This window comes from Schistocerca piceifrons, chromosome 5 (assembly GCF_021461385.2).
Source record: "Schistocerca piceifrons isolate TAMUIC-IGC-003096 chromosome 5, iqSchPice1.1, whole genome shotgun sequence".
NCBI classification, from domain to species: domain Eukaryota; kingdom Metazoa; phylum Arthropoda; class Insecta; order Orthoptera; family Acrididae; genus Schistocerca; species Schistocerca piceifrons.
Genome location: NC_060142.1, coordinates 488026907 through 488043232, shown reverse-complemented (window position 1 = coordinate 488043232; position 16326 = coordinate 488026907). Strand labels below are relative to the sequence as shown.

Genomic DNA, 16326 nt, shown 5'->3' with positions numbered 1-16326 from the left:
TGAGCAGCCCCCTTAGATTTTTTGCAGATGACGCTGTAATTTACCATCTAGTAAAATCATCTGACGATCAATTCCAATTACAAAATGATCCATAGAGAATTTCTGTATGGTGCAAAAAGTGGCAATTGGCACTAAACAAAGAAATGTGCAAGGTCATCCACATGGGTACTAGAAAAATCCGATAAATTTTGGGTATAGGATAAATTGCACAAATCTAAGGGCTGTCAACTCGACTAAATACCTAGGACTTACAATTATGAGCTATTTAAATTGGAAAGATCACATACATAATATTGTGGGGAAGGCAAAACAAAGACTGTGCTTTGTTGGCAGAACACTCAGAAAATGTGACAAACCAACTAAAGAGACACAGCCTACATTACACTTGTCTGTCCTCTGCTGGAATATTGCTGTGTGGTATGGGATCCTTACCAGGTAGGATTGACAGAGGACATTGAAAGAGTGCAAAGAAAGGCAACTTGTTTTGTGTTATCGCGCAATAGGGATGAGAGTGTCACTGATATGATATGCAACTTGGGATGGCAGTCACTGAAATAAAGGCTGTTTTCTTTGTGGCGAGATCTATTTACGAAATTTCAATCACCAACTTTCTCTTCCAAATGTGAAAATATTTTGGTGACATCCACCTACTTAGGGAGAAATGATCATCATAATAAAATAAGAGAAATCAGAGCTCGAACGGAAAGATTTAGGTGTTCCTTTTTCCCACATGCCATTCGAGAGTGGGCTGGTAGAGAAGTAGTATGAAAATGGTTCAATGAACCCTCTCTCTGCCCAGCACTTAAGTGTGAATTGCAGAGTATCCATGTAGCTGTAGATGTAGAAAGTACCTATCATAATAAGGACAGACAAAAACAGAACTATAAGCTCCTCATGACAGAAATATGTGTTTATATTCTCTTGCTTTCAAAGGGGTAAGCTGCAAATGTACACCCATTTCAAAGTACTTCTTCATGAATAAGTTGTCACTTCTGTCACTGAATTAGTGATATTTGGATGTTTTAATATTTATTTTATGATCATCTGTGTCTCTTTGCTACTTGCAAGTGCTTGTAACATACAATATAATAAGAATTTCATTAATTATGCAGAAAAATATTTAAAAACAAAAATTAATCTTACGCATGGCTTTCTCACATCCAGGGGTGCCAGTAGTGAGTGTTGTGACTGCACATGTCAGACTGTGTATATATATGGATTACACCCCATGTTCAATGGATCACTGCCAACGTAACTGAAAACTGTGACACTACTGCTTTCCATAACTGCATGAATCACGACCTTCACTTATATTCACTTATATTATTCTTCTTTTGTGGTTCATATGCATGATGTTTGTTTTGATAGCACATTTTCTCTTGTCATATTTTCAAAGAAATTGAAAGAAGCCAAATTAGTGTCAGGGATATGAGACTACTTAGATCGGTTCACTTTAACTGGCTGGTTGCAGAACTTCTGGGGATATACACCTCTTGCCTTAACAACATTTTCAGAAAACAAAATCCTTCTAGAAGTGGAAATGTAGAAAACTTTTTCCTGTGTAATATAAATTCCCCTCACTGTTTCTTGAAATCTCTTGCAATGCTATCCGTCATAATATGGATTGTGACCAGTGTTGAGAAAGTCTAAAATGTTGAAAACCATTGAGCAAAATGTGTTAAATGATTGTTGGTCCCTGAATTGATGGTCCAAATTACTGTAATGAGTTCAGCATTCAGAAATTCACTGATAAATGACTGATTTCTGAAAACCCTGCCAACCATTTGTGAAACACATTTTCACATTTGCTTTACTTGTCAATTGCCCAGCTTTTCTCCAGCATACAGTTTTAGGTTATACACTGCAGCTCTTCCTGGAGTTGCTCTGTGTTTGAGTGGAATCAATTTATACAGATTTCATAAGTTCTCTCTGAACCATATCTTCCAATTTCTCAATATTGTGTAACTTCATGATAACATCATTTAAATAACTTCAGGAATTACTTCAGAAATACAATTAAACACACACAAAGAAGGATAAACAGAAAGAATGATAATTCAAACTGCAGCCACAAAACAAGTCACTTAATAGGTAATATTAATTATATATATTGCTGAACTCAAGTATAATATTCCACAAATATTATTGCTTGTGTACCATACAAGCATTTATACCTTTTCTGATGAAACTCCTAACAGTCTGTGGATGATGTTACTTTGCAACTGCGGGCCTTCTCCAAGGGTTTTGACAGCAGTTTTTAATGCTTTAGGTTCTCCATCAAGAAGAAATATGTTCACTGTATCTCCATTCTTCTCTAATTTTGCTGCTATCTCTAGGGCCAACACACCTCCATATGAGTCACCTATTAGTAAATAAACACCCTTTGGCCAGATTTTTTTTATTTCCTGTAATGTAACAAACTTGAGATAAATATCACATAGATAAATAAAGTATTGTACAACAAATGAGACTGTTAAATAATATGCTTAACACATATCAGTTATAGATCAGTTTAAAAAATGATATATGGGGTATTATGTGATACGAGCTGTCATTGGAATCTAATGTTTGGCATATCTCCAGTGAACCAGACACACTGAAAATTCCATTGATCTATACCAGTGGTCAGAAAACCATGATTCATGAGCTATTTGCAGCTCTTTGGCTCCTTGAGTGTGGCTTTCCCACAAAATACCACGTATGGTCACAGGTGTACAGTGCAACGGAAACTTCATGACACATGCACAGAAGTCTGTTTTTGGCCTGGGCTAGTCTACTTTGAAGAAGTGCCCAAAGACAGCAGTGACTCATTCCATGTGCACTGGCTGACCCCACACCACTTTTTCTGTGTGTTATAGTGTCTTCAAGAGTGGGGGAGTATAATGGTTTGAAGTAAGAAATACGAGATAATTTTTGATGTGCTAAAGTTTATGCAAACTGAAGCGGTGGAAGGAATATCTAGTCCTTTGAAGAGTTGGAGATGTTCCTGATGAAGTGTGGAAGAGAGTGCACAATTGAGCAAAAGAAGAAAAACAGATTTATTATGTTCACAATGAATTAACAGGGGATCATTTGGAATGTGATTTACTAAGAACTCTAAGTTCTGAGCCTGAAATAATTGAAACAGATTATGATGGTGATGTAGAAAGACAGGATGAGCAGCAAAGCAGCCCCTGATTTTAAAAGTAAAATCTTGAAAACTAAGATTGATCTAAGAGTGCAGCAAATAGTATTTTTACTGTTAATGTTGTAAGAATTTTATACAGAAGTTTTGAAATAATTTGAAAAGCTGTAATCACAGCACGTAGTGCCTATAAATAGTGCGCTGCAGCTCAGAGTGATCAGTTTCATCACTTAAATGTGAAAGGAGGTTGTTGTACTGAATGAAGAGGCTGAAATCATGTATTCCATTAAAACAATGTGTTTTTCTGCTACTGAAATGCCACAGGTTAGAACACAGTGCTACAGCAATAAGATGCACTTTTCAAACATGATTTAACACTTCAAAATAACCCCATGTGAAAACCATTCACAACCTCTTCACCAAATTCTAACAGACAGGCAGCAAGGCTGCTGATCTAGCAGGGAATGTTGGTCCCAAGCAAACTGTAGTTACTCCTGAAAATGTCTCCACAATTTCTGGAATTATACAGCAAAACCCAAGGAAATCAGTCCAAAGAATTGCAGCAAAGACTGACTCAAAGTTTCCCAGTGCAATTTCCATTCAAAATCCAAAGCTGCCTGGCCATACCTGTAAGTTGTTCAACAGAGGGTTGACTTTGCAAATCAGATTCTCACATTGTTAGCTTCACAGACTTCCATCTGACTGGAGCCTTGAATATACAAAACTGATGATTTTGGGGCTCCAAAAATCGACATTTATGTGAATCAAAATCACTGTACTCTCTCAATGTTACTGTTTAGGTTGCGGTATGCAGCAGAGACATTAATGGGTCTCTTTTTTATACAAAAAATGATCACTAGTGGACATTATGTTGCAATTTCGAAACATGTTGTCACCACACAGCTAGTGTTGAAGGGTCAACCAGGCATCAAATTGTTCATGCAAGAAAGGGCCAGACCACATGGCATTGAACAGGTGTTTCACTGCCTTCATGAATACTTTGGAAAAACAGTCACTGGACTGGATTATTGCAAATTTACTGGAGCAGGGAGTGGCATCCATATTCACCTCATTAGACTACTTGTGACTACCTTTGTTGGGCACATTGAGACACACTGTCTATTGGTACCGTCACACCACACTGGATGAGCTTGAATGAGCAATTTGTATGGCACCTGAATCTATTTTCATTGAGACACTAGAGCATGTGATGGAACATTTCATTTTTTATTTGCACCACTGCAAGTCGTGGACATTTTAAAAAGACTGTGATGTGCTTGCTGAGGATCAGTGTGATTATGCATGCTGATAGTGTATGAACTGCACAGCACACAACACCATCTTTCAGCAGTTTTTTGAAGTCTTCCAAAAATTTTGTATAACTTATGTACAAAATTTTACAGTTTTCACAAAATACATACCTTTGGTTGCACTTCCCCTAATAACAGATAAAAATAGTTGTAGATATGAATAGTTCTCTTACGTCTACTTTCTCATACTTAGGTGAGGTTTATGTGTCATTATCTTGAGATGACTGTTCTGAAGTGAATCACTGAGAAAATATTTCCAGAAACATAAATTGCAATGCATAGAGTAAAGTTGTATCTCTGCACTGTGCTGTACAATGTATTACTTCAGAGCACATCTCTCTACAATAAAGACTTTAATTGTATTTAAGATCTGCACCCTTGTGGTTGGCAATTCCACCTGTCTCTGTCCAGTTCACTTTGCCTCCCCTCCAAAGTACCCTCACCAGCAGCACTCCCCCACAATCACTGCCATTTTGCAGATTTAGGAGCCATGAAGTTTCAATCTGCCTGTATGTGTGGTTGAGGTGTAAACAGTTCCTGGACAAGTTGAGTTAGTCAATCAGTCAGCAATCCCATTGTGCAATGGTTAGTGATTGTTGCATCACAAATCATCTGTGGCCAACAAAGAACCTACTCGAAGCATTAAGTTACATGTAATTTTCCAACTAGCAGCAAACCTATAGGTATTTTTCTCATGAATTTAAGAATTGTAATTATTTTGTGCTGGTGGCTTTGTTATTGTAAAATTAATATTGTTTTAGGTGCCATGTTTGACATGTCCACAAAGAAAGAAAAAAAGGGAAGTGGGGGATGAAAACCATGAATTTAAAGTTGAATGGTCAAAGACTCCACATTTATTCAAAACTTAAATGGGCTTCCTACCTGTCTCATAGGCCACAAAAAATAGGCTCGTAACAAGAAATCAAATTCAGAGAGGCACTTTACAGCTAAACATGTATCATTTAGTACTAAACATCATGTTGGTGATGCAAAAAAAAAAAAAAAAAAAAAAAAAAAAAAAAAAAAAAAAAAAAAAAAAAAAAAAAGGCTGTGGACTTTTAGGACTATTGACGTTCAAAGATCAAACACTTAAAGAGGATACAGCAGATGCAGTAATAAGGTGCATTGAAAAACATCATATTTCACTCCATAAAATTGTCTCAGCTCCAACAGAAGGTGCAGAAAGTATGATGAGAAACAGATTTGTTCCTATTTTGAAAGAAAATATTAAGATAGATATTTACCTACTTAATTCATCAAGAAGTTCTTTGTGCACAGATATCTGCAGAATAAGTTGGCAAAGTTATGAAAATGGTGATTAATTATTACCAATTTAAAGTGTTTTTAATTAAAATGGAGAGGGAGTAAGCCTCTGTATAAAAAAAAGCCCTCTTCATACTCATATTCAGATTCTTTATTTGCCATTCAGCATTATTATTTGCAATAGACTTCATCAGTTCACTTAACCTATTAAATTATAAAATATATCTTTACGCATTTAAGTTAATATTGTGCATTTCTAAAAATTCTTCTAATGTGTAGAATGGGTTAGTTAACAAGAAGTTATGTAACCTTTCCTTAAGTATTTTGATTAGCATGCTCGAGGCATGTTTAGGAAATTTGTCATATATCTTAATTGCCATGTACTTATACTGTTGTTAGTTTTTGCTAATCTGTGTTTTGGCACGAGCAGAGGAGTACAGATTCTTGTATTTTAGTCAAGCCTTTGCTTCATTGCACCTCAATTTGGCAAGTCAGCAAGTATACAGGGTGGTCCATTGATCGTGACTGGGCCAAATATCTCACGAAATAAGTGTCAAACGAAAAAACTACAAAGAATGAAACTTGTCTAGCTTGGAGGAGGAAACCAGAAGTCCCGCTAGATGGCGCTGTCATAGGTCAAATGGATATCAACTGCATTTTTTTAAAATAGGAACCCCAATTTTTTATTAAATATTCGTTTAGTATGTAAAGAAATATGAATGTTTTAGTTGTACCATTTTCTTTGCTTTGTAATAGATGGTGCTGTAATAATCATAAACATATGGCTCACAATTTTAGATGAACAGTTGGTAACGGGTAGGTTTGATAAATTAAAATACAGAACGTAGGTACACTTGAACATTTTATTTCGGTTGTTACAAAGTGATACATGTAACTTTGTGAACTTATCATTTCTGAGAACACATGCTGTTACAGCGTGATTACTTGTAAATACCACATTAATCCAATAAATTCTCAAAATGATGTCCATCAACCTAAATGCATTTGACAATACATGTAACAACATTCCTCTCAACAGCGAGTAGTTTGCCTTCCATACTGTTCACACATACATTGAAAATGTGCTGATGCATGTTGTCAGGTGTTGTCGGTGGATCATGATAGCAAATATCCTTCAACTTTCCCCACAGAAAGAAATCTGGGGACGTCAGATCCGGTGAACGTGCGGGCCATGGTATGGTGCTTAGACAACCAATCCACCTGCCTTGAAATATGCTATTCAATACCACTTCAACCACATGTGAGCTATGTGCTGGACATCCATCATGATGGAAGTACATTGCCATTCTGTCATGCAGTGAAACATCTTGTAGTAATATTGGTAGAACATTACATAGGATATCAGCATACACTGCACCATTTAGATTGCCATCGATAAAATGGGAGGCCAATTATCCTTCCTCCCATAATGCCGCGCCATACATTAACCCACTAAGGTCACTGATGTTCCACCTGTCACAGCCATCATGGATTTTCCGTTGCCCAATAGTGCATATTATGCCGGTTTATGTTACCGCTGTTGGTGAATGAAGCTTCGTCGCTAAATAGAATGCGTGCAAAAAATCTGTCATCGTCCCGTAATTTCTCTTGTGCCCAGTGGCAGAACTGTACACAACATTCAAAGTTGTCACCATGCAATTCCTGGTGCATAGAAATATGGTACAGGTGCAATCACTGTTGATGTAGCATTCTCAACACCAACGTTTTTGAGATCCCCCGATTATCGCACAATTTGTCTGCTACTGATGTGCAGATTAGCCATGACAGCAGCTAAAACACCCACTTGGGCATCACCATTTGTTGCAGGTCATGGTTGATGTTTCACATGTGGCTGAACACTTCCTGTTTCCTTAAATAATGTAACTATCCATGAAACGGTCTGGACACTTGGATGTTGTCATCCAGGATACCGAGCAGCATACATAGCACACGCCCATTGGGCATTTTGATCGCAATAGCCATACATCAACATGATATCAACCTTTTCCGTAATTGGTAAATGGTACATTTTAACACGGGTAATGTATCATGAAGTAAATACCGTCCACACTGGCGGAATGTTGCGTGATACCATGTACTTATATGTTTGTGACTATTGCAGTGCCATCTATCACAAAGCAAAAAAGTGGTCCAACTAAAACATTCATACTTTTTTACATACTACATGAATATGTAATAAAAAATGGGGGTTCCTATTTTAAAAAAAAACCAGTTGATATCTGTTTGACCTATGGCAGCGACATCTAATGGGCCAACCATAGCACCATCTGGTTTCCCCCTTCAAGCTAGACAAGTTTCGTTCTTTGTAGTTTTTTCGTATGATGCTTATTTCATGAGATATTTGGCCCAGTCACTATCAATGGACCACCCTGTATAGGTAACACTATCAAGAATGTATAGATTAATAACTATTAATATTCTATATTTCATGAACAATGGTTTACAAGGTGCCCTATTATCTACCTTTGCCATTACTCTGGTTGCTTTCTTCTGGATCACCAGAATTTCATTTATTTTTTTGCTGTTTCCCCAGAGTATTAACCTATACCTTAAAGCTGATTGCTAAAAAGTAAAGTATGCTGCCCTTACATATTCAAATGTCACACAGCACATCAGTCTCTTAAGCAGATATACAGAGGGGGCCAAAAAAATGTATCCACTGTTTAAAAGTCCATAACTGGCAAACTAATTGACGGAGTTGTCCCATCTTTAGTAGTGCAATAGTTTGTAGTTCCGGCAATCGCCACACAAGCATTGTACATCCCACAATTGCTACATGCAATGAACGAGGATGACCCAGATTGTGGAATGGAGTACTGCGAGTGGTTTACTAACATGGTGCACAATGATGAAGAGTTTGCACAGATGATTGTGTTGTCTGATGAGGCACAGTTCAAACTGTAAATGTGTGGTGTTGGTTGTCTTACCGGGGCTTGATTGGGCCCTTCTTCTTTTACGGCACAGTTACCGGTGAGGTGTACCTTCAGAAGCTGCAGACATCCATTTCACCTGCCATCCAAGACTTTTATAGAGATGGAAGAGTTTACTTTCAACAATATGGTGCCTCAGCCCACTAACAAAATCGTGTTAGGACGTATCTCGACGAAAATCTACCAGGAAGATGGATAGGCGATAGAGGTGCTGTGGAGTATCCGCCATGTTCCCCAGGCCTAACTCCTCTGGACTTTTACCTGTGGGGAACACTAAAGGACGTAGTTTATCAACAAAAACTTTGAGAATCCATCATACATTCCAACTGAACACGTTGCAGTCAGTAGTTCATGCTGCAATTTGGTGGCATCGTTTGTGTGTGGATGTTACTGGTGACCATTTCGAACACCTACAGTTATATCTTTAAGTTGGACTTTAAGCTACACTTTCACCAAAATGAGACAACTCCATCAATTAGTTTGCAAGTTATAGACTTTTAAACAGTGGATACATTTTTTTGGACCCCTTTGTACAACTCTTGACAGCTTAACTACTATGCGTTCAACATCAGAGTTCCATGTTATTGTCAAGTATGATAACTAAAAATTTGGCATTTTATTTTTCTATTTTTACCGTCTTTGATGGTCTGAACCACACAATTTGGATCTTTTTCTCATTTAACAGTACATCATTTGCATTAAACCAGGATATTGCATTTTCTTTTGCCAAATTCATACTTCTAACAAGATTATCAGATACATGGTTCACAGACAGAAAAGTTGTATTGTCAGCAAACATATATGTCTTTACGTCTATGTTTTCTGGTAAGTTGTTCATAAGTACAAGTAATAGAAGTGGTTCTAATTTAGATCTCTGTGGCACTCCCTGTTGTACCTCAAGTGTGTTTGCAGATGACTTCCTGAACTCACCACTTGCTTCCTTTTGTTAAGGTATGATTTGATGAGTTTTTAACTTTTGTCACATATTCCATAGTACTCAAGTGTAGAGAGCAAAACAGAGTGGTCAACATAGCAAAAATTCTTGCTCAGATCAGATAAGGTTACCTGTATGTGAGCATGGTCCTCGAATGCTGCTAAAATGTCTCTCACAAAGAGTTCTAAGGCATGTATAGTTGACTTTTCTTTTCTGTAAAGAAACTCTGATGTACTTAACATATCATTTACTTCTACGTACTTATACAGCTGCTGATACGTTATGCTTTCAAAGACTTTAATTACTACTGGAATAAGAGAAATTTGCCTATAGTTTGAAGGATCAAATTTTCTACCCTTCTTAAAGACTTGAGTCACGTTGGATAGCTTGAGAGGGTCAGGAAAAACCCCTTCTAAGAGACACAAGCTTATAGAATATGTAATTGGTGCTACAATGTAATGTATAATTTCTTTCAGTATATTCTTTGACATATCAAAAATATCTGTACTATATAAATTTTTCATGTCTTTGACAATTTTACGAACTTCATCTTAGCTTACCTCTTTGAAGTGTTTCAATGAGGGTTTTGCCTGATTATGATTTAACTTTGTGCTCTTAAGATATTCGATAGACATTATTGTGGGTTTACTGATCAACTTTTTGATTTAATCAGTGTAGTTTAAAAAACATTTGTTGAACGTATCTGCCGGTATTGGGACTGTCTTATGAGAGTTTCTGATTTCACCTTTAACAGGATTAATTACTGACCAGGCTATTTTGCACTGGTTTTTACTATTTTTTATGACATTGGTGTTGTATCTGTGTTTAGCCAATTGTATCTCTTTCTTATACAGTTTCTTAGTGGTTATTCCTAGGTTCTTAATTTCATTAGAATTGTTTACAATTTCAAGACACTTGAACACCAGTAGCTTATTTTTTAAATTCACCAACACTTTGGTGTACCACATTTTATCCTTTTTTGTTTTATGATACTAGTTTTGAACAAAATGAGCTTTTACCATACCTATTAAATAGTTGCAGAATGTTTTGTAAATTATTTGGGTTTTGGAATTACCTCTTTGAAATAATTTGTCCCAGTTAGTTATGCTCAGCTGGTGTTAGTTTTCTGGGATTGTTTTCTGTTAGTATTAAGGTACTAGATTTTGATTATTTTTGTACAGCCTTGTTCCCATCCCTTTTATAAAATGTCTTAACACTACTGTTAACATGGAGTGGTCCGAGAAATCAAATTCCTGTACACTGGTGGCATACATATCACGAGCAGAGCTGACAAAAGCATTATCTAAACATGCTTTTAACCTTGTCAGTCCTGAATTTACCAAATGGAAATTGTGCTGCCTTAGCATATTCAGTAACTTATTTACACTTGGTTTTTGCACATGTTACATCAAAGCTTGAATTAAGGTCTCCCCAAATTATAATTACATATTGTTTTCACTTTGTTATGTGGCACAGTACACTGTCTAAATTATCTAAAAACGTTTTTTCATGTGAGTCATGGGAACTGTAAATACTTAAGATAAGTTTCATTACATCACATGACTCAAGTAATTTCAATAATTTATATGATAGTACCACTATTACGTAGTGAGATCTGCAAAAATTGTTTTCACTTTCATAACCTTCTGGTTTAAGCATATTTTCAGATAAACACAGGAAATAATACTTATTTTGTAGTAATGACTCCTCCAGTACTTCATCTTTGCTTCCAAGACCCTGAATGTTTAGAAATAAGATGTTGCTGTGACTTATCTGTGAGTTAGCAGGCTGATTTTTCATATTTTTATTTTCTTCCTGGCTTGAAATCACAAAAAAATTGTCACTGAGTGACACAAAACAATTAAATTTTTCTCCATTTGATATTAACATTGGCAACTGCTGGATTTAAAAAAACAAATAACTGTGAAGTTAAAATATTTTTCTGATACAGAAACATTGGGGAAAATAGTGGTCCGCTTTTGAAGACTTGAAGGATGACATTTTGATTTTTAATACCTGGAATAGTATTCCTGACTAGTATAATCAGTTGAAAAAATTAGTGTTTGCTGTTCTTTCCTTACCTGGGTCCTATTTTATTCATGTGAACAATCATTTTGAAGCATGAACCTTATCAAGAGTAAATTGAGAAGTCATCTTATTGATGAGAACATGGAATTATGCTGAAAATTAAAAATGATAACATACAAACTTGACTTTCTCAAGGAGATGAAGGCCACTGTTCATACTAGTAGTTCTCAGAGATTGTCACAATTTAATTTCATGGATACAAGGTTTTGTAATTTAATTTTATCAGTTAATAACACCATTTTCATTATGATATCAAGTTTTATGCAATCAATAAATAAGACCTTTTTCAGTATGATTTCAAGTTTTATACAACGTACCTATAGTTAACTAACAAGGAAACTGGCCAATATGGCATGTCAAAACAGGATGAATACACTGAAAGAAACACAATGTCAAAATTTTAGCTGCTAAGACACACTGCAAGTACTTAAAAAAAATGAAATCTGCCAATTGTGCAGCTCACTAGATGGCTTGAGAAATGCATATCCCAGCCATAGCTGTAGCAGATAGCACATGCATAACACGATGCACACATATCTTTGATTGACAACACAGTGATAATCAGATAACATGGCACAACATGGTCATAATTTGTAAAATTAATTTCAATTTCCATTGATGTTTCTCTGATAACAGCTATTCACAGTTACCGTTCACTCATATTTGCAACTCATTTAGCATCCATAATTATTAGCAGTTGTATTTGCAGTATTGCTAAGTGTTGACAATGGATATAAAACTGAATTAATTTTCTTTGTGACTTCTTCACGCATGCTTGCTAATAGTATCTGTCTTTGTGCAGCTTCCAGAGTTTCACACTACTGTGGCTCCCAGTTAATGATTTCAACCACACAAAGATGAAATATGAAGAATGTAGCATGCAACTGAAATCACACACTTCTCCTAAAGACCTACATATATGTTATTTATGTGTTGTATGGTTATCTATTCCAACCGTGATCCACTCCCCACTCCCACTGTCCCCAAATCGCACCTTGTTAGCTTTCCCAAATTTCTTAACCTTGAACCTTGCCTCACCATCTTTCCCCAAATCCCTCAACATGCAAATTAAAATTACATCCCCAGAAAGTACGTGCAGTCTACCACCTAAAAACTGATCCCAACCTTATAATCCAACCTGTGGATAAAGGCTCCAGCAATGTTGTTTTGAACTGCAAGGATTACCTGGCAGAAGGAGTTCACCAGCTGTTAGATACGTCCACCTACAAACCTTGCCACAGTGACCCCACTCCAGAAAACCAGCAGGATCTCCAGTCTCTCCTCAAATCCTTAGGCCCATCTCAGAACCTATCCCAGAGTCCATCTCTCTCCTCAAACCTACCCTCCCTTCACTCCTACCTTCTACATGCTTCCTAAATTCTATAAACCCAACCACCCAGGATGCCCCAATGTGGCCAGTTACTGTGCCCCCACTTAGAGAATTTCTGCTCTCATAGATCAGCACCTTCAGCCTACTAACCAGAACCTACCCTACTATCTAAAAGATGCCAAACATTTTCTCCAGTGACCCTTCACAGTTCCTGTTACTTCACTACATGGTGCCTTGTTCATCATTACTGATGCCACCTCCCTTCACACAAACATCCCCAATGCCCATGGCCTCACCTCTATTGAACACTTCCTTTCCCAATGTTAAACAGATTCCAAATCAACAACCACCCTCCTAGTCATCATGACCCAACTCTCACCCACAGTTACTTCTCCTTTGAACGCATTCCCTGCAAACATGTCCAGGGTATGACTATGGATACCCGCATGGTACCATCCTATGCCAATGAATTCATGGACCATCTAGAAGAATCCTTCCTAAAGGCCCAGAATCCTAAACCCCTCACTTGGTTCAGATTCACTGATGACATCTTTGTGACCTGGATCAAGGGTGAGGACACCTTATCCACATTCTTCCAGAACTCAACAACTTCTCCCACATTCATTTCACTTGCTCATACTCAACCCAACAAGTCACCTTCCTCAATGTTGACCTATACCTCAAAAATGGCTACGTCAGTACCTCTGTCCATATCCAACCTACTAACCACCATCAATACCTCCAGTTTGACAGCTGCCACCCGTTCCATACCAAGCAGTCCCTTCGATACAGCCTAGCCATCCCATCTGAAGCGAACAGTGGTAAGCACACAATGTGGCCGCCACTACGGCAGGGTGATCTCCGTGTCTGGATAAAGGAGACCATGATTAGGGAGCTTTTGGGTGCAGAAAATGCAGAGTGTGTAAGATATCAGCTGTTGTTGGTGCAAAACTCGCAGTGGTGGAATCCCTGCCTCTGCAAGAAGGCTAAGTACAGGGCTAGTCCAGAATGCACCATTCGCAAGTCAGACCCCACAGTGGTGGATGGGGTCCAGGATATGCAACGTTGAAGGCGATGCAGAACCATAGACAGGACTTCCATAGTCTAAACGAGACTGGACCAATGCTTGATACAATCACAGGAGAACAGAGTGGTCTGCACCCCAGGTGGTATTGCTCAGACACCTAAGTACATTGAGATGGGACCAGCATGTCCTCTTCAGCTGGCGAAGATGAGGGAGCCATGTCAACTGGGCATCGAAGACTGGACCCAAGAAGCAATGGGTGTCCACTACCTCAAGGGGCTGGCCATCGAGGTACAGTTCAAGGATGGGGATGGACTGTACGGTGATGGCTGAAATGCATGACACATGTCTTGGCCTGAAAAGCATGGGAAAAAGCCCATGAGTGCACCCGGAAGATTACTCCCTGTAGACTGGGTTATGCAGTGCCCATTGCAGAGGAAGCAAGGTAGATACATAAATTGTCAGCCTACAAAGAGGGGGACGCTGTCAGCCCAGCAGCCGTCACAAGACCATTATCAGGGTGTCTACATGGACAAGAAAAAAAAATTCCCAGATTTTTCCTGGATTTCACGGTTAAAAACACAATTTCTCCCAGATGAAATTACGTATAAAGCGGGTGAAAATACATCCGTGTTAAGTAACAGCATACTTTCCCTCGGAGCTGTAAAACCTATCAGTCCTTTGAATCATAAAGGTCTTATACCAGTGGAGGACGTCCCAGCACTTAAGGAAACGAAATCCAGGAAAAACAATGTGTTTGGAAAGTTGTTTGATGCGAGACAATATGCACAGAGTTTATTTTCGTATTGCGAAAGTATATACACAAATTACAGCATGGTAGCTTCCGAAACTCTAAAATAGAGATTGCGTTGAGTGATGCACTTTTGTCAGCCAGTCACAGCTCATGTCACGTGATCTCGCTAGCGAATGACGGCAGTTATCCAGAGCACGAGGCCTACGAGAAAGACAGGCCGCAGCACGTACGTTACGGAGGTAGGCCGAACTCGCTCAACTCGGCAAAGTGCGTTTCTACAAAAGTAACGCATCTCAAGCCACTATTCATAATATTTTCTGGTGATCTGTTAGAAATGTAAACAATTGTGATGTCACGCACATCGAATGCACGTTAGTTGTTACGGACATACTGCATAATCTTCGACCTAAAGCCTTTGACACTTTTCTGCTTCGGCACTCTGGTCTGTGCATTGCGTAAATTACCCATTTTCTATGCAACTAAACTTTTATTTTGGTGTTATTCTCTGATTATGTTTCATTGCTGCAGTATTATTCAGCCGTAGTGGATTAAAGTTCTTTGTCAGCGTATCAGATCTTACACGTCAAACCTACAAAACTTTAACTGAAATAAAAAACAATGAAAAATCCCAGAATTCTAAAAAATTCCCAGGTTTTTCCCAGATTTGTCCCGGATGAAAAAATTCCCAGGTTTTTCCCGGATCTCCCGGATGTCCCGGGCCATATACATTCTGATTATTGGCTATGAGAAAGAGAGGGACGCTCAGCACAGCACGGAACCCTGTGGAACCACATTTTCTTGCTAATGGGGAGTGCTGTAGGAGCAGCCAACTTGGACCCAAAAAGAGCGACAAGAAAGGAAGTTACGGATAAAAATGGGGAGAGTGCCACGAAGACCCCATTCGTGAAGGGTGGTGAGGATATGGTGGTGCCAGGTGGTTTCATAGGCTTTATGCAGATCAAAGAAGGCTGCAACAAGGTGTTGCCAGTGGGCAAAAACTGACCGGATAGCAGACTCCAGGTGCACCAAGTTATCCACCGTAAGGCGGACACGGCGAAAACCACTTTGAGTTGAAGACAAAAGGTCACGGGATTCAAAAATCCAAAACAGCCACCGACTCACCATGCATTCAAGGAGCTTGCAGAGGGTGTTAGTAAGGCTAATTCGATGGTAGCTATCCAACTGAAGAGGCAGCTTCCCTGGTTTCAACACTGGAACAACAATGCTTTCCTGCCACTGAGTAGGAAAGACCCTCTCACTCCATAGACAGTTGAACAGGGTTAGTATATGGTGGTGGCCAGCCACCAATAAGTGGTGGAGCGTTTGGTTATGTATCCGATCCAGTCCAGGAGCCATGTCAGGACAAAGGGCGAGGGGGCTGGCAAATTCCCACTTGCTGAATGGAGCATTATATGGCTCCGAGCAGCGAGAAGCAAAAGACAAAGGCAGTCGTTCTGAGCGCTCTTTCAGGAGAAGGAATGTGGGTGAATACTGAACTGATGCCGAAGCTTGAGCAAAGTATTGAGCAAAATTTTCTGCTACAAAGTT

At 38.5% G+C, this 16326-nt stretch overlaps 1 protein-coding gene across 1 annotated transcript in view; it reads right to left on the bottom strand.

Annotated features, from left to right (window-relative positions):
• The window catches only part of LOC124798507 (fatty acid synthase-like), a 379784-nt gene that overhangs the window by 21034 nt on the left and 342424 nt on the right, over positions 1-16326 (bottom strand). Inside the window, exon 33 of the mRNA XM_047261946.1 lies at positions 2175-2405. Coding sequence (XP_047117902.1) covers positions 2175-2405 — 231 coding nt within the window. The remainder of the gene's footprint in view (positions 1-2174; positions 2406-16326) is intronic.